Here is a 20,239-nt window from a genome sequence, read left to right on the forward strand (position 1 = left end):
CTTACACAGAACAGGCGAGGCTAAGCAGCTGGGAAAAAAGGAAAAGAAAATCTGTTTACCAAGGAAACGGGAAACAGTGACCACATTCACAACAATCACAGATAATGATAAAAATAATATACTTATAAGATGAACAAGTATCTTGCATTTGGTTTAAATAAACTTTACTAAGATTATATTATTTATCTAAAAAAAATGAGAAGATCATTTCACTTTTGTTAGAAAGTTTTTAGCATTGAACCATTGTGTCGTTAATCCAGCTGGTAAAGTGACATTTGGAGATAATTCTAGAATTTCTAAACATGTATCAATTGATATCAACTCAACTGGAGGATATCAACTAACAGGATTGCTAGTTTATTCAATTAGCATCAAAACCTCTGTTACTTCAGCTCATTCAGTTAGCATAATAAGCTTTTTTTTTTACCTCAGCTAATTCAGTTAGCACGATAAATTTTTCTTTTAACTTGGCTCATTCAGTTAGTATGATAACATTTTTTGACCCCAGCTCATTCAGTTAGCATCAAAGCCTCTGTTACCTCAACTCATTCAGTTAGCATGATAGCCTTTTTTTTTTTTACCTCAGCTGATTCAATTAGCATTATATATTCTGTTACCTCATCTCATTCATCAATAATCAGATATTCATATATATATATATATATATATTGGAAAGAATCAGGGAAAGCAGCCAGCAGAGAAATTAAGTTAGGTTATTAAAGAAAGTACAGCCTTCCACAAAATGTACGTACATCCCTTTAGTGTTGACTCAGTTCAGAATAATGAGCATGCTTACTTTCAGACTTTATTTACTAATAATATTTATTCGATATCGCACAACACTAAACAGACCCTGAAGCTTTTAATCCCTAAGCTGAAACTCACAGAAACAAAGCCTGTATAATCATTACAGTACAGCGTATGAGTAATCATTAATGACTAAACCCTCCGCGACGTGGGAAACCTGATCTGCTCAACTGATTAATCCTGTGTGAAGGTCCTTCACTGAGGCTATCATCCCAAACGTCAGCTTCACTCAGGTGAAGAGGAATGATGCTGCCAATGCTGGTTACATGGCCTTGATCTACTCACAACCGCCGTCATGCCAAAGGTGAGCACAGGACGCGACTAAACAGAGAAACCAGCGTACTTCCTGCGTCCAGAAGTCTCTTATTACTGTGCCTTTTAAATTTCACTTTTAAAGTGTTTACAAATATTATGTATTTTAATAAAGCTGCCTCGGTTATGTTTAGGCTCTGGTTAAAGGTGTTGTACATTTTATATATTGTTATTTATTTATTTATTTATTTGACTAACAAGCTGATTAACACTTTACAGAATTGCTTTTTACATTATTTCTGTACACATTAAAGCATTCTTAAACTTTTTTTTCTATTCAATTACACTGTTTTTATGACAGTTTATTAGGAACATCTTCATGTACCATACGATATTTTCGATATCGTATATTCACGATGCAATATTTTGTCATAACATCCATAACCACTGCTAAATGCTGAGGATTATACTTAATTATGCTAAAAATGAGCCGATTCGTCTCCCAGAAATCATCGACGATTAATAATATACTCAGCATATCGAGATTATTTAAAGCGCACATTAATAAGCATTTGTAGGAGACCTGATTGCAGGTCTGAAGCTGAGCAGGAACAAAAAGAGCGCAGCATGAGGTGTCAGCCTAATAACGCCCGCATGTCATCGCAGCTTAATACGGGAATCGTCAAATGACAAGTGCCTTCCGAGTAGCTTAAAACGTTCCGCCCCACGCCACATTGTCCTGCGCCATGTGTGCACTCACACTGCCCGTGGAAAATGTGTATGGCATATCGTTCTCCTGCCCTACATTATAATCCTGTTTTAACCCTCCCACATCAACCAGGCCTCATCATTTCCTCATGGAAAAATCTTGATTGCGTTAAGATTGCAATTTGTAATCAAATAAATGGAATATCAATTTGTAATCAAATAAATTTAATACTATATACATTTAGTGTTAGCAAGCTAGCTAAAGTTAAATGAGTTAGCTAGCAGGCTAAACTCTTGGTGAGGTATCAAACATTAATCTTAGCTCTCAGGCTAAAAGTTTGTTAAAACATATAAAATGTGATGGGAAACCAAAACTCAATTGTATGAGATAGCTAACGTTAACATGAGATAAATCTGAAGCACAAATAAACGTTCAAGCTAAAGTAAATAAATCTGAGGTAATATTTTGGCAAAACATGTTTGATAAAAGGTATACTGTGTTTGTGCATTATTATCTCAAGGTTAATCAGTTTTTTATGTGTGTGTTGTGGAACTTACACACATTTTAACACACATGATGCAAATTAATTTCACCTAGCATGTTGACTCTGTGAGGTTTTAGCTGCTTTACTTTGTTAGAAACATGGCAGAGAATATGACAGAAATCTGAGCTTAAAAAATGACTTAAAATGAGGTGATTTTAAACATGTTGTGTTTTGTGCCCAAGGCGATCCACACTTCAGAGTCCTGAGGGGAATTTGACAAGGGAGTGTTAAAGAAAGCACTTAAGTGCAGGGTTAAAGTTAATGCACAGTGTTTTCTTCCTCATGATGGTGGCAAACTCATCACTGAGAAGAGGACAGAAAGGCTGCATATTGCATAACATGGATCAGATGCATCTTTACAAGAGTTCGATCCAGGATCTAGCATACTGTATGTGTGCAGTGGGCTCCTTCAAACTGAACTGCAAAACAGATCTAGTGAGTGAAACCCTTCTCTTACCTCCTTCACCTGAAAACCCAGTCAACCATATAAAACCCAGCTCAAATGACACGAGGGTTGGGTTACAGTTACAGCCTGGCAGCTGAGGCCTCATGACGCTGCTAGTGGGCACTGTGCCGTGCCGTGTACCTCACTGTCAGGTGAGGGAATGGAAACCTACTTTCTCCTTTAGAGAAACAAAACAAAGCACACATCATTAGGTGCCTAAATCTACTTTAGATTAAAGCTAATATAAAATTCACCAGCATGGGTGAAGTTACAGTTAAAATACTTCATATATGATTCCAAGGAATTTACATGATGCTTTAGAAATTTCAGACTTGGCCAAATTAATTTATTTCGAAAATTACTTTTAAACTCAATTGTAGCCAAGAACTTGCTCTGTGGCCTCTGTACCTATCAGTACCACTAAAGAAGGTGTGGCCTCTGTACCTGTCAGTCCCACTGAAGAAGGTGTGGCCTCTGTACCTATCAGTACCACTAAAGAAGGTGTGGCCTCTGTACCTGTCAGTCCCACTGAAGAAGGTGTGGCCTCTGTACCTATCAGGCCCACTAAAGAAGGTGTAGCCTCTGTACCTGTCAGTCCCACTGAAGAAGGTGTGGCCTCTGTACCTATCAGTACCACTAAAGAAGGTGTGGCCTCTGTACCTGTCAGTCCCACTGAAGAAGGTGTGGCCTCTGTACCTATCAGTACCACTAAAGAAGGTGTGGCCTCTGTACCTGTCAGTCCCACTGAAGAAGGTGTGGCCTCTGTACCTATCAGTACCACTAAAGAAGGTGTGGCCTCTGTACCTGTCAGTCCCACTGAAGAAGGTGTGGCCTCTGTACCTATCAGGCCCACTAAAGAAGGTGTAGCCTCTGTACCTGTCAGTCCCACTGAAGAAGGTGTGGCCTCTGTACCTGTCAGTCCCACTGAAGAAGGTGTAGCCTCTGTACCTATCAGGCCCACTGAAGAAGGTGTGGCCTCTGTACCTGTCAGTCCCACTGAAGAAGGTGTGGCCTCTGTACCTATCAGGCCCACTAAAGAAGGTGTAGCCTCTGTACCTGTCAGTCCCACTGAAGAAGGTGTGGCCTCTGCACCTGTCAGTCCCACTAAAGAAGGTGTGGCCTCTGTACCTATCAGGCCCACTAAAGAAGGTGTAGCCTCTGTACCTGTCAGTCCCACTGAAGAAGGTGTGGCCTCTGTACCTATCAGTACCACTAAAGAAGGTGTGGCCTCTGTACCTGTCAGTCCCACTGAAGAAGGTGTGGCCTCTGTACCTGTCAGTCCCACTAAAGAAAGTGTGGCCTCTGATCCATCAGTCCCAGTAAAGAAAGTGTGGCCTCTGTACCTGTCAGTCCCAGTATAGAAAGTGTGGCTTCTGTGCCTGTCAGTCCCACTGAAGAAGGTGTGGCCTCTGTACCTGTCAGTCCCACTGAAGAAGGTGTGGCTTCTGTACCTGTCAGTCCCACTGAAGAAGGTGTGGCTTCTGTACCTGTCAGTCCCACTGAAGAAGGTGTGGCCTCTGTGCCTGTCAGTCCCAGTGAAGCATGCCAGGCCCAATGAAAGCCATTCCATTCAGACCTAATGAAGGAGATGCCCTTTCTTCCAGTAAAAATGGCAGAGGTTTTTATGCCTTTTAGTCCCCTTGAAGGAGATGAGCCTCTGTACCTTCAGTCCTAATGAAGAAGACATTGCTTGTTTACCTTCAGTCCTAATGAAGTAGATGTGGCCTTGTTGATGTGGGTTGTGTACCTTTAGTGGCCTATGGTAAAAGTCTCACATTAGAAGGTGTCTAGAACCTGTCAGTCTCAGTGAAGAAGGTGTGGCCTCTGTATCTATCAGTCATGGCGAAGGAGGTGTGGCCTTTCTGTCTGTCAGTCTAAGTGATAGAGGCGTGGCCATTGTGTCTCTCAGTCATGGTGAAGGAGGTGTGGCCTCTGTGAATGTCAGTAGGAGTGACAGAGGTGTGGCCTCTGTGTGTGACAGTCATAGTAAAGGATGTATAGCCTCTTTGTGGGTCAGTCAAAGTAAAGAGGGTGAGGCCTCTGTGTCTGTCAGTCACAGTAGAGGAGGTGTGGCCTCTGCTTATTGAGATCATGAAAGAAATGATACACACTGCTAGCATTTGCTATAATTTAACTACTATGCAATTTTCCAAACGGAGCAGTAGACGATACACTGTACAGCCTTGGCTATGATGAAATGAAGCTTCAGTTCATGATACAACACAGAACTGCACCACAGTTAGTCTGGTAGAATATATTATTTCCTGAATGTTATCACGTTGATCGTTGATGCTGATACACTGCAGAAGGCTGCAAAATACAATGAGCTCTCTAAACTTTCTAAGCAAATCCCTAAATGTGTCATTGTATGTGTGTGTGATCACCCTGGATGATGTACAACACTCCAGAAGAGGCTTGCTTTGTGTTTGGATGAATCACTGCATTCACATGATCCAACAAATGCAAATCATTTTGGAACAAATAATGCAGGCAAAAGAAGGCATTAAGCATGGGGTTCTTTAAAGCTCCAGCACTGCTTATTGTCACTTTAAGGCAAATTATATCACAGTGTGAATCTATGAACGTTATACAGGTCACACTGAAAGAATTCATATCAGTCTTGTTAAAGATTCATTCCCACACAGGCCTCATGACTGTCCAAATGTCACAACAGTGGCTGTAATATACAGGCCAGACTGCATGTTATTCCATGGTATTTTCATAGACTAGTGTTAAAAGCAGGGTGAGACCCAGAGTGGGTTCGACTGTGGGTCACCGCTGTGCCCATCTCACTCAGGCCAATGTGTTCTGGCAGCTGGGTCAAAGGTAGCACTCCTCAAGATGGGCAGAGGAAATGTCAATCCTGAGCAGGTATACCAGTGTGTGTGTGTGTGTGTGTGTGTGTGAGAGAAATGCCTAAGGAAATGTCAGCAGCCTATTTAGCTTAAGTCAGCTATAAACATTCGTTCCCTCACTTCCTCTAGAAGACAAACACATCTTGCCACTGTTACTGAGAAACCAGAACCAGAAAGATCTGTAGACTTTCCCGTTTTATAAAGTGGGAAAGGAACAGGTTTGACTGACAGTTACAAAAAACACTGACACTAGAAACTCCTTCTAAAAATGTTACATAACATTCTACTTACAAAAAACATCCAGGTAGACGATAAAGTATCAAAAGTGCTTTAACATAAACTTGCGATTTGACTTGCAGCCAAATTGTCCAAGGCATGCAAGTGTAAACGGATCAACAGCATCCATTCACACCAAACTGCTGGCTTTGAATATATCTCCATGTGCACATACACACGGAAAAACCACCCGCCTCGGGCCACCAAAACAGCTTTGACCCTTCAAACCATGGACTCCACGAGACCTCTGAAGGTGTGCTGTGGTATCTGGCACCAAGATGATAGCAGCAGATCCTTTACATCCTGTGAGTTGTGAGGTTGCACGCCCGTGGATCGGACTTATTTCTCCAACACAATCTGTTCGGAGACGTTCCTTCTAGGGAATCAGAGCCTTCACTCCGTACACGCATCAAGGGACCGTCCAGTGAGAACGGTTGTCTTTCCTTGGACCACTTCTGGTAGATACTAACCACTGCATACCTAGAAACACTCAACAAGACATTCTGATTTGGAGATATTCTGAACCAGTAGTCTAGTTGATGCAATTCTGTCTCACTCAGATCCTCAGATCCTTACTCTATGCTTGCCCATTTTTCCTGCTTCCAACACTTCAACTTCATGAACTCTCTGTCCACGTGCTGTCTAAATATACCCCGCCCCTTCGACAGGTCAATGTAACGAGATGATCAGTGTTACTCATTACACCTGTCAGTGGATTTAACGTTATGGCTGACCAGATCTGTGTACATATAGCACTGTAACCTCGACATTCTTTAAAACCTGAAACTGTAGCATGTGCAAGCGAGACTTCACACCAGCTAACCTAAACCTCAGTAGATGAAATGAAAGATTACTGTGCTACATCTGGCTCAGCTAACTAAAATCTCAAAGCGCTCTGAAACTCTGTACTACACTCTTTAAACACACTGTACTGTGGCTTTTTTGCCGCTGGGCAAACAAGAGCGGGTTAAGAGCTTGTCAGTCAGGCCATGAACACACACACACACACACAGACACACACACAAACACACACATGCACCTAAGTGGGACACACAGCCAAAGGGAAATGTTTTCTTGATTATAAGCCACCATGTTATAAAGCCCACGTTGAAGGGGTTTTGCCTGATGGGCAGTGACAGGCTGTGCTCATGTTCCCATGTTACATTAAAGCAATGATCATTCCTTCTACTCTGTTTGTCTGGAGAGTCGCCGAGTTTCTATAACCCGTTGTGCCATCTTTAAATATGAGAAGACTATAAAGGAGTGCCTTTGTTTAAATGGAAAATGAAACGCAGTTTGCACAATGCTAAACTAGTAAATATACTGTAAGCTAGCAATGTCCTGTTGTGGATGTTGATTATTGAGGCAAATTTACATTTCCCCATGCAAAAAGATTTCTTTTTTAGCCTTACTGGTCTATTTTACTGTGATCGCCGTTACACCAGTCAGCTTTCGTCAGGAAGGAATTACTGTTAAGTCTGTAATGAACACAGAAATCACGCTGATCTATTAGTTCCTCAGGAGCTCTCGGCTGCACAATTCCACGTGACTATAAACTGCTGAAGAAAGGAAATTATTTACATTATTTATGAGGATGAGGTTCTGAGTCTGGTTCCTCTCAAGGTTTCTTCCTCATATCATCTCAGGGAGTTTTTCCTCGCTACACCTTAGGCTTCTCATTAGGGATAAATATTAACTTAACTTTAAATAGTAATGTAACTTTAGAATTTCTATTATATGTTTCTAAACTTCTGTAAAGCTGCTTTGATACAATATCAGCCCTGTGATGGACTGGTGACCTGTCCAGGGTGTACCCCGGCCTTTCGCCTAATGTGTGCTGGGATATAGGCTCCAGCAGATCCCTGTGACGTTAATTAGGAATAAGGCAGGTATAGAAAATAGTTGAATGGATGGATGATACAATATCATTGTTAAAAATGGTATATTTTATGGGTTGCTCCTGATGTGTATCCATATGTCACTTAAATATTTCTCCTATGTTTGAAACTCTTATTGTGTTGAGACCAAAACAGAAACTAGCTGCATGCACAGGGTTCTGGGTTTGTATGAATGAATCAGTGATTGTTTCATACAGCACTCGTCCCTCTCACATGTCTTTGTTTGTCTTGTAAGCTTCATATCTGAACATCCGCATGACAGTAAACACCGTATGCTCCCCGTGACTTGTTTATTCATTGTCCTGATGTCTCGTATTTTCCACGTATTGGCTTGACTTAAACCGTGTTCCCTAACCCCTGCTTTGACCCACTGCTGCTTTATATTCCGCAAATACTTAACAATGTTGTTAAATAAAGCACTAAAATGATATTTGAATTTTAAAAGCTAGGGCTGCAATTTTCTTTAAGACGATCCTGGCTTAAAACACGGGATTATAATCCCGGGATGTATTTTTATAGCATACTTCCATCTTTGCACGTGGACCAGACCACAAATTCTCTTCAAGCCTCTGTGTTAATCTGTGGTATTATATAATTAATAAATTTTAGTGAGTTGAATAATCATAAGAAGAAAGTCAGAATCAGATCGGTGTCACAGGTATCAGGTTCACAATCAGGTATCGGCACACACTCCGAGCTCTGATACAGTGTGTGTTCGGATGATACCTGATTATATAACTCTTGTACATGTTGTTTTCTGTTTCTGAGATTCTTTCTTCACCTCCAGTTGTTCAGAGAAGTTGTTAAATGAGCACAGTGTGTTTTTGAATTTGGCTCAGTTTTCTGGGTGACATGTCAGGCCAGAGGCAGCGTCGTCCCCAGCACAAAGCACAGAGCCAGACGAATAAAAACGGCTTTATCTGTTCGGCCGGGCGCATGATCTTCAGAGACGGCCCTGCTGCAACATCACTCGGTTAAAGCTCTGCTACGTGTAGCTCAAAAAAATTCTACAATCGAACTTTATGCATAAAAAAGACACAGTGACAAATCTAGAAGTCATTTAACCATGTATATACATAATATTTCATTTATATTTACACCGATCAGGCATAGCATTATGACCAGTGAGAGGTGAAGTGAATAAGACTGAGTATCTCCTCATCATGGCACCTGTTAGTGGGTGGGATATATTAGGCATTAGGCATTTTGTCCTCAAAGTTGATGTGTCAGAAGCAGGAAAAATGGACAAGCGTAAGGATTTTAGCTTTGACTTGGACGAAGGGCCAGATTGTGATGGCTAGACCACTGGATCAGATCATCTCCAAAACTGCATCTCTTGTGGGGTGTTCCCAGGCTGCAGTGGTCAGTATCTATCAAAAGTGGTCCAAGGAAGGAACAGTGGTGAACCAGTGACAGAGTCATGGCTCATTGATGCACGTGGGGAGTGAAGGCTGGCCCGTGTGATCCGATCCAACAGACGAGCTACTGTTGCTCAAACTGCTGAAGAAGTTAATGCTGGTTCTGATAGAAAGGTGTCAGAATACACAGTGCATCACAGTTTGTTGTGTATGGGGCCGCATAGCCACAGACCAGTCAGGGTGCCCATGCTGACCCTTGTGCCCCGCCGAAAGTGGCAACAATGGGCACGTGAGCATAAGATCTGGACCACAGCGCAATGGAAGAAGGTGGCCTAGTCTGATGAATCACGTTTTCTTTTACATCTTAAACGTGTGACTTAAATGTGAGACTTGCAACAAACTCAAACAAATTAACACACAACTCTGTAGATACCACATGTTTGTGAAACAAAAGCTAACTGTTACACACACTGTAACAAACACAAAGTGTATCTGTAACTGTATCTTGTAACAAAAAAAGCCTCACAAATCGTACTACCTGTAACACACAATAACCCCAAAAACTAATCCACACACAAACTAACAGTAGCGCACAATAACACAAAATATCTACATACTAATCAAGTAATTGTTAGACTTTAACAAACAGAAAGTAAATAACAAACAATCTGTATCTTACTTCCTGTAACAAAAAAACCCACAAAACATACTCTAGCTGGAACACACAGTAACACAAACTAATTGTAAAACACACGCACACGCACACACACACACACACACACTAAATTTATCTTTCATCCTGTAACACAATAACAGAAAATATCTAACAAGCAAACTGCAACACATTGTAACTGAATCTTATTCCCTGTGACACAAAAATAACTAGCACACTACCTGTACCACACAAATATACTGGAATCTAACACACTGTTCATTATGACACATGATAACAAAATATCTAACTGTGTCTTACTCTCTGTAGCACAATAAAGAAAAATAACACACTAACTGTATCTTAATTCCTTTAACACACTAACACAAATTAACAGACACATTTTACTCTCTGTAACACAATACACAAAAGTATGTAACACACCAGATGTGTTAGTTCTACTGTACTTTGTTAAGCAGTTCACATGATGTTCATATATCTTATGTTACTAGACATTATGAAATCCCCAGTTTGGTTAGAACGAGAGTGACTTTTTAAAGCCACTATAAGCAATTCGGCTAATCCTCGGTTCAGTCCTACGCTTCTCCGAAGCCCCTGCGTCTAAATACACATCCGTTCATGAAGCAGCATTATCAGTATAAACCTTAAAGCTTAAAGCTGTTTTGCACCCGAGGCTAATTTAGAACGTTACGCCTACAATTCATCAAGAAAGCGTCCATGTAGGATGTGGTTTTATGAAAGAAGCACTGATCCATTCGACCGTTTTCTGTACCTCTTATCCTACTCAGGGTCATCTATCCCAATCTATCCCAGGGCACTCGGGGCACAAGACCCTGGAGAGACACCCTGGACGGGGTGCAACACCATCAGAGGGTGCAATCACACACCACGGATAATTTAGTTGGCCTACAGCGCATGTCTTTGGACTGGGGAGGAAACCAGAGTACCCTGAGGAAACCCTCGAAGCACAGGGAGAACGTGCAAACTCCAAACTCCACGTTTGAGGCGTGAAAGTATCTACACAACTGCTATATAAAAAATATTGCTTAGCCACTGGGATCAGAATCTAAAGCAAAATCTAAATGGTTTAGGTGAAATGTAATTAAAAAAAAAAAATTGCTTACAGCAGCTTTAATTCCACATCAAATTGCAGACCATATTGGTTGAAAATGCGATCATGTCCTGTGGCATGTTAATCTACAGTCTTTAGTGTCTAAACAGCTTCATTTCCCCCCCTTGGTGCAGATCATCCCTCTTTGATCACGGTGTATTAAAGCTTGGACATCATTTTAATGATTTTAATCCTCTCTTTAAAAAGCCAGGCTTAGTCACGGGGGGTTGAATGAGAAAGGCAAGAAGGTTTCGGCTGCAAGTCCAGAAACGACTTCACACATGGAGAAGAGAAATGCAAATGATTCATACACATGTACAGTATGAGGTGAAAAGATATACCACTCACAATATGATGACAAGGAAGTACTTGCATGTAAAAAAAAAAAAAGACGAAGCACATGTTCAATGAGATCTATATAGAAATAAACTTATTTATGCATTATTATGCATATTCATACATCTGTATGATCTTCTGAACTGGAAGCACGTCTAAACTAATCCCCCATCGGTTTAAGTTTCAAAAATTCAATAAATACATAAATGAAAATCTTACCTGCAGGTACAGAGCTCGCGCTCCACAGAGTTTGTGTTATTATTGCGCTGGATCGCATCTCTGGACCGCCCCGCGTTTAACCAGGGAACGCAGTGCACGCGCTGAGCGACTGTGGAAAGCCATAGGGTTCATAATGCCATCATTTCCCCCCTGCCCTCTTTTCTTGCACTCAGGGTTTTTACATACTTCAAGTTGTGGTTCCTTCAAGAGCAAGCTTCTCGCACCTTCTAGCACTGTTTTCGTTCAGTATATCAAGACGACAAGATATACCTTTAGCAACAGTGCGATCTTCTTTACAGACAGCTGTGTGGGTTAACCTTAGCCTGGCTGCTTGTTTCTTTGATAAAACTTTACAATAATAGTACATGAATAATTCATCTACTCAGACTCAGTTTTAATTCATATTCTTTATTATAGAACATGTTTGATAAGTTTATTCATATCTGTCAATTTCTGCATAACAATCATGCCATTTAACAGTAAATGCTATTTTATGAGGCTTCCACATTATATTTTCCCACTTACAAAGTTAAAAAAAAAACTTTATGTATTCAGCTGAACACTTCCCTTGAGATAGAAACACACCATGAATGGGATGCTAGTTCACCACAGCACAATGTACTCACTCATTTTCAGCTAGGGTTATTTTATCATCACCAACTGCACTTTTTTAGGAAGTAAGAGAAAACCAGAGAAGAAAGAAACCCACATGGACACTAGAGAACATGTAAAACTCCAACCCAGGCTCAAGACCATACAGGGGACTGGGAATCCAGGCAGGAACACCCCCTTCTTCTTTTTCTTCTTCTTCTTATATTATTACAATGTAATTATTAGTAGCTGTAGTGTTTGTGATTATTATTATGGCAATATACACCGACCAGGCATAGCATTATGACCACCTTCCTAATATTGTGTTGTTCCCTTCTTTTGGTGCCAAAACAGCCCTGACCCGTCCTGCACTGTGTATTCTGACACCTTTCTATCAGAACCAGCATTAACTTCTTCAGCAATTTGAGCAACAGTAGCTCGTCTGTTGGATCGGATCACACGGGCCAGCTTTCGCTCCCCACGTGCATCAATGAGCCTTGACCGCCCATGACCCTGTCACCGGTTCACCACTGTTCCTTCCTTGGACCACTTTTGATAGATACTGACCACTGCAGACCAGGAACACCCCACAAGAGCTGCAGTTTTGGAGATGCTCGGATCCAGTGGTCTAGCCATCACAAAAAATCCTTACACTTTTCCTGCTTCTAACACATCAACTTTAAGGACAAAATGTTGACTTGCTGCCTAATATATCTCACCCACTAACAGGTGCCATGATGAGGAGATCATCAGTGTTATCCACTTCACCTCTCACTGCTCACTGTGTCATGCCTGATCGGTGTTTGTATATTCACCCATTCACAAAAGCTGACTTTTAAACTTTTGACGTTTTTTTTGTAAAAGTATACAAGGTGGACACTCCAATGTTTCCATTCATTATTTCAAGATCACACCTATTCGAAATTGAATCTCCTACACACTGGACAGTATGACTCTCCACGAGATCCATTACACCTCACATATGCAGCCGTTAACAACACACCACTAACTGACATGCTTGCTGTCTTTTGAACATCTTCCTCGACCACAAACATTTCCTCCTGCCAACAGTGAATCCAGGTACAGCTGAATGTGACGTGAACCCACCTGTTCTGAGAATAGAGAACTTTTACATTTGTGCGATTTGTAACAGTTATGTACCTTTTGGCTTTCCATAGGCACCTGTTGTGCTTAAAGGGGCGTTTTACAGGCGCTGTGTCTAAGACTGGTTTATTCTGTCTAGCCTGTTTTTGGGCACAGTGCTTATTAACAGTTGGAGTATCACAGTGTTCAGACTTTCAGGCTCAAAGTATAATAGTGGGGAAACTGATAAAACCAAGAAATACATGGTTTATAAAACCAAACAATACATGAAGCTTACTTATTGTTCATGCAGGATTCTGAGTTAGCTGTGAAGGCATTATGAGCTCAAATGAAAGTGAATCAATAGCTCTAGCGCCATCTGGCGGTACGTTACTGTTGGGACGTTATACAGTAAGTTAGAATGTCCAAAAAGGCATACAGGCCTTTTGACTTGTAAAAAATAAATAAATAAAAATGGCATCACATTTTTTCTGTTATAGAAGCTGTCTAGACGACATTTTCTCTTTGAGCACTTAGTGAACACTTCTCAAGGAAGCCTATAGAGCATCAAATCTTGTTTTCTTGAGTGCAAGGGCAGCCATTAGGGCACTTCATCATCTTTCCTCACACATAAAAGAACCTTGTAGGCCACTGCACCACATATTCTCCACTGGCAAAGCACCAATCAGGACATTTTATCATGGTTCTTTGCACACAGGACAACCCTATATGGGACTGCGCCACATATTCTCCCCTGAAATCCAGCCATTAGAGCACTTCATCATCTTTCCACGCACATAAGAGAACCCTATATGGCTCTGCAGCACAGATTCTTCAGAGGAAGGTCAGCCATTGGGGCACTTCATCATGTTTTCTTACACATAGGCGAACCCTGTATGGCACTGCACCACATATTCTCCACTGGCAAAGCACCAATCAGGATATTTTATCATGTTTCTTTGCACACAGAAGATCCCTCTATTGCACCGTGCCACATATTCTCAACAGGCAGACCAGCCATTAGGGCACTTCATCATCTTTCTACACACATAAGGGCACTGTAGAGGGTACTTCATCACATTCCCATGAAAAACAATGATTCCTTTTGCATTCTGGTCCTTGATTATGTTCAAGTGTGGGTTAGGCAAGGAGAAAGTATGAAATCAGTAATCACAGAGGAATTTTTTTTTTTTCAAAATGCTGTTTATTTGTACACATATGTAGTAGAATCTAAAGTCTCAATATCATCACACTATCAGAACCCGTTCTATATATACATTTGGCAGACGCCTTTATCCAGAGCGACTTACACAAGTCTCTGTCAATGATTCTGGTTCACTAGAAGAGGAAATGATTAAAATGGCTTAAGTTGCTTTCATATATATGGCCTTTTGATCGTTTTGTAATGTCCATGACTAGCCAGGAGAGGGCAGTGCAGGCTCTGAATTATGGCGTGTTGAAGGACATCTCCACTCTACCTGCTACTCAGAGAAGCATCTAAGCATTTAAATAGGTTCAAATACATATATAGTCCCCTTGTATCAAAATCCAGTCCTAATGCCTTTGTCTCTGCATTAGCATCTCCATCAGCAATTGACAATTGAGTCCACTAGTCATATACTGCTCATGCAGATCCATTCCTCTGAACCTTTTCCTCCTTCACCCAATTTTCACCTGTCAATCTTCATCACAAATCAATTCCATCACTAAACATTAGATGTAGACAAGTGACGTACTACACTCTGCACTCTAGTGTCTAGTGTATGAATGTTAGGAGGTTGGTATTGTCTCATAAGGAACACTCATTTATTTTTTTAATAGTATAAAAGTGAATGCCTCTGGAATTATTTACCTTCACAGGTCAAAATAAAAAAATTATTTGATCATACTCAGTCCGAAATGTCACTTATTTGATATTATGTTTAGTTTATAAAGCTGTATGCTCACAATCATGTTGTTATAGTGAATATTGGCACCACTGTGACTTCCTGTGACCTCATGCCAACAGCCAAATGACAGCCGTGCTGATATTCGGTATAACCGCAGACTTGTCCATGTGATGAGACGTAAATATGGCGCTGTTTGGCATATATGGGGGCTTGTGGTTGCTCAGTGGTTAAAGTTCTGCGCTAGTGCTGGAAAGATTTATGACTTTAAATCCCAAACCTGTCACAGATTCAATGTCTGGGCATTGAGCACGGCTCTTAAGCCTCATCTGCTCAGCTCAAATGTTTGGACTGTATTCTGTTTCATGCAAGCCAGTTTGGATAAACGTGTCTGCCAAATGAGAGAAAAAAACAAGAAACAAGCTCAAAGAAATACAGAGGAAAAACCTGGTAATGTGAATAAGCCATAACAGTTTCATCATGTGAATGTTGCACAATACTGTTCTACCCCTAACTGCATATCTGCTGGTGTGATCTCAAAATAAGGTCCTCTGAATGTTGTTTAAGTGTTCAATGGACAGGAAAGGGGTCTTAGATTCCAAAAAGTGAGCTCTAATTCAGGGATGTAATCAAGCCTTATACAGTTGCATGGCCAGATTAGTCCCAATGTGGAGCTTAAAAAATAAACCCTAGCCTAAAATTACCTTAAGCTTATAAAGAAATAATTAGCTTCTTTGTTAGCTAGCTAAACTTGCATTTTCCTGTACACCACTCACGAAATGAACGTTTTAATTGATCCAGAGATCTTGAAGTGGGATTTACCAAGTCTTACGTTCATCATCATGTGGAACTGGTGTCTTGAGGTGGCCAGATGATTGGCTCTGCTTCATGGTAAGAAGCTAAACCCATTCTCTACTTAGAACCTTTAAGGGATTCCCCAGAATGACAAACAAATAGCTCTTACATGTAGGTAGATCTCACAGTGATACAACCCAGGAGTTCAGTCCAATCAAGCAGGAGCACACCAGGTTGCACAGATTCAATCAGTCAGTCCTGGTGATCTGATGAGTTGTATTCAGTGTAATCCTGCTTGGTTAGAAATGAAAACCCTTCACCACATAGACCATACGTTGATAGGATTAAACATCCCCGATCTAACCTGTCATAATTTACCTTAATTTACAGCTTATAGATATAGCCTTTCAGATCTGCAGGAATGGTACATCATACAGTTTGGTCGTCTCCAGGACCCATGTTTGAGTTACATGTAGCTATTTATACACAGACTGTTTCCAAATCTAGTCTATGGAGCCAGAAGCTCCACATTTTTCTCTCTCTTCAAGAAGGTGAGTGCCTTTGCCTGGTGGATTGGTGTTAGAACCAAAATGGTGGGAGAAAGGAAAATGTAGACCTTCGGTGAGTCCCTGTAGTCTCAAAAAACAAGGCAGTGAGTTGTACCATTGGTTATCAAAGGGATTTTACCTTCAAGGATATGCCTATTATACCGTTATAAGGTACATTTCTTTGGAAGATGAATGAAAGGGAATGGAATGCATCTTTAGAACTAATTTCATTAACTGTGTCCATTCATGTCATAGCTTGTCTTTAAACAAGTTTCAATGGTACACAACTTTCACTTTCCCAGACGAAAGGTACATACTAAAGGTACATAGTAAGGGAATATAGTAATAGTACAACCCAGATGTAGTACAGTATAATGTTTCTAAGCATGTGATGATTAAATTGAGACCTATTAACTAGGTGGAGATAAGAAGTGTTGTTTTACTCTGAATTATGTGACTTGTAACAGCTTCTTCAAATCCAAATGGTAGACGGTTTGGTAGCCATCATCCCAGGCATAGATCTGCTTGTCTTGTGGGTGATAGTGCATGCTCGAATGGCTGGAGTAGGCCTTTGGGAAGTACATCACAGGCAATTCCTCCATCCAGATGGTGTCATGGATATCAAACAGGCACTGGATGGTGGAACGTCCTCCTGAGTGCGCGTTGTAGACGACATACAGGATGCCGCAGATTACAAAGGCACCTTCAGCATTGTGGCTCTTGCAGGTCGTATCCCATGTGTGCTCCACTGATAGACTTCTGGAGTCCAGCTTGGTGAGCACAAGATTCCCTCCAATGTCCGGATCTGCGTGGATGACCCACAATCCTATCTCATCCACGGCGAAGTCCAGGAAAGTGTGAGGGGAGAGTCCATAGGTGGGTATGCGCCCAGCAGTAGGAACAAGCATTCGGTCAGCCACGGTGCGGTTGACAAGGCTAACCTTCAGCACTTCGTTTCGAGTGTCAGAGTTGTGATAGTAGACGAAACCATCGTAGACGGCATGGCCTGTTCCCTGCCATGGCCGAGGGAGTTGGATGACCTTGGGCTTGCTGGTTGTATTGGATTCGGTGAAACTCTTCAGTGAACCAAACTGAAGCAGTGTGTTGTTTCTGGAGCCGCTAAAGAAATAGATCTTAGAGGAGCCTGAGGTTGCGGTTGGGTCTTTTAGCCATGAGCCTACTACATTTCCTGCCTTCTTGAGGATTTTCTGTGATTTGATGCCAATGAATCTGGTGCTACACTCTGAGCGAAGGCGAAAACAGAAGAACAATAATTAAATCATCAAATCCTCCAATTTATTTTGTTTTGTTACATAACTTTTAATTAAAAAGCTGTAAGTAAGGAATAAAACACTTGGGGAGACTGGAAACACTTTCCATTATTGGATATTTATTCTTCTGACCAATCGGAATTGAGAATTCAACAGTGCTGTGTTCTAAACAAATCTAACACCTTGTTATCACTTTTTACTCATCTGTATTCTCACAGAAGTAACATTAACTAGAACATCACAACTGTTAAACCTCCTAAAGCATTTCTCAGACTTACATTACTGTTGATTTACGGTGTTTTGAATGATCAGGGTATTCGATTAGTAAAGTCCCTCATTAGATTCAGGAAGAGCTGAGGGCATCAACTCAGAGCAGGATATTAGTCTAACGTCGTTTACCTTTTCCTTGTAAGATCACAGCTTTCCTCTTGCTTTGGGTTTCTTTCAGTTGTTGATCCAGCAGAGAGTCCGAGATCTCGATGCTAGATGCGTCAGGAAGTTTATTGTGCAGGTACTCAACATCTCTTTCCACTCGGTCCACCCGTGTAGCCAGGCTTTCCATGTAGTCTTCAATCTCTGACTTTATCACGTTCACAGCACCAACCTGACCGCGCATCTCTGCGGACATGTCGTGCATCCGCTGGTTGACTTTCTGGATGTCTTGATCGCATCTTATTAATCGTTCCTGTGTGAAGATAAAATGTAAACATAAAATATGAAGGTAAAAATATAATTACTGTAAATAATTTACCCCAAATGTAGTTGATCACCTCAGACATTTCTTTTTTAATTTAAAGTTTAATTGTTTTTTCCAATTGTTTTTCGAATAGTTTTTTATTTGTAAATATCTTCCTCAAACAACATCCCGTACTAAAGTAACGGCAGTCTGAGTTGTTCAAATGGTTTAGTACCCAGTGGGACTAATTAATGTATAAACATAAGCAATACTTCACTATGAATCTTAAACAGGCGACCATCTTGGACAACCGGAATAATTCTCGCTCTCTGTGCCGCTTGCTACGTCCTACCTCACATTGCGGGAAATACTAGCATAGAGTTAGAACTGATGCATTTTACTTAGGTCACATTTAGTTTGTAAATACAGACTATCCATATTTTTTATTTTGAAAAAAATATAGACATCGATTGTCCAGCCTCCTGGTGGTCCAGCAGCAGGATCTTGCACTCTCATTGCAATGACCTGGGTTAGATTCCTGGGCCAGGCACTAACCCGGCCACTGAAGGGTTAACTCTCAGTGCTGGTCCCAAGCCCAAATAAAACGGGAGGGTTGCATCAGGAAGGGCATCTGGCATAAAACATGTGAACCAAATGATCCGCTATGGCGACCCTGAGCAGGGAGCAGCCGAAAGAACGACAATTGTCCGTCTTTTATTTTGTATATTTTCCTAGCTGAAAATTTTTCACCAGAAAAAAAATCAGCCAACATTCTTCAAACTAATTAAGATACTGCTACTAATATTATTAATAATAATAATAATAATAATAATAATAATAATAATAATAATAATATATTTCGCTGTAAAAGCTGAAGCTGGAATTCATTTTACTATGAAGAAAATATACAAAATTCACAGAACCAAACCAGTGTCCTCCTCCTCAACCTCCTTCTTGCTAAAATCTGCTACATTTTGAGACGATCTGTTCCTCACGATTGGATGTTTGCGATTGCGATGATCCTGTATCATTATTATTGCTATTTTTATTATTATTATTCCAAGTTTCTCAGAGTCGTTTGCCTGTTTTGTAACTGTATGACTCCAGAACACTATTCATGAGTTCGGTTATGACTCATGCCACAGCTAAATATATATTCTGTTAAATTTAGTGCACAAGCTGCTTCATAAAATCTAATGTAAATGAATCATGTATGATGAGTAATATCTGATATTAAGGTTCCATTATTAAACTAACATTATTTACTGCATTAGTTCACATTAACAGACTTCAGCGTTACCGCGTCATGAATTATAAAGAACATTAGCATATGAGGTGTTCGTTCAGTGCTATGTAGCACATTTACAGAACTCGAATTGGCTAATTGTTATTTTATCATAAATTGTCAAGAATTATACGAAAGCATGTTTGTAAAATTTCAGCCTCAGCATGAAATCTGACACAAACTTTTCATGTTCATTTTCAGCTAAACAATAGCTTACTGTATTAGTTTATTTTCACAAAAAGCATCAGTTAATGCAACTTTTCATTGCTTGTAGCGTTCGGCAGCTAATCTTTTCTAGAAAACCGTGTGTTCTGTCAGTGAATAAACTCTTACCTCCATCTCCAGGATTCTCCTCTGAAAATATTCCAACATAAATATGTCCTGAGTGGATCTTTGAGCTCTTACAGCACCCAAGGACAAGAACAGCATTGCTAAGAGTTTCAGAAACATCCTGCACGTCCGCTAGCTGTACTTACACTCGCTGTTTTTCTAAGAGTGAGGGATAAAAGTTCTCTTCTGGTTGAAAAATGGCATCTGGATGAAACATGTATTGTTGGTTGTTATCCCATGCGATTCTGGGACACAGTCTTCAGGAAAGGCAGGTCCTTGCAGGCTGTTAGT

At 40.7% G+C, this 20,239-nt stretch overlaps 1 protein-coding gene across 1 annotated transcript; it reads right to left on the reverse strand.

The window, feature by feature from the left end:
• Nucleotides 1-14,332: 14,332 nt before the first annotated feature.
• On the reverse strand, nt 14,333-20,239 carry olfml1 (olfactomedin-like 1). Its single transcript, XM_058397620.1, has 3 exons — nt 19,952-20,239; nt 18,057-18,342; nt 14,333-17,629 (listed from the first exon to the last, which is right to left on the reverse strand). Exons 1-3 carry the CDS (start codon nt 20,066-20,068, stop codon nt 16,836-16,838), a joined length of 1,197 nt encoding a protein of 398 aa, XP_058253603.1. The 5' UTR covers nt 20,069-20,239; the 3' UTR covers nt 14,333-16,835.

This window comes from Hemibagrus wyckioides, linkage group LG08, assembly GCF_019097595.1.
Source record: "Hemibagrus wyckioides isolate EC202008001 linkage group LG08, SWU_Hwy_1.0, whole genome shotgun sequence".
NCBI lineage: Eukaryota > Metazoa > Chordata > Actinopteri > Siluriformes > Bagridae > Hemibagrus > Hemibagrus wyckioides.

Bases quoted from the DNA above. Each gene is read 5' to 3' on its own strand.
- olfml1 (XM_058397620.1), bottom strand. From the start codon at position 20,068: ATGTTTCTGAAACTCTTAGCAATGCTGTTCTTGTCCTTGGGTGCTGTA. The intron at 18,343-19,951 runs GTAAGAGTTTAT...ATCTTCACACAG, and splicing joins GGAGAATCCTGGAGATGGAG to GAACGATTAATAAGATGCGA. The intron at 17,630-18,056 runs GTAAACGACGTT...GCCTTCGCTCAG, and splicing joins TGTGATCTTACAAGGAAAAG to AGTGTAGCACCAGATTCATT.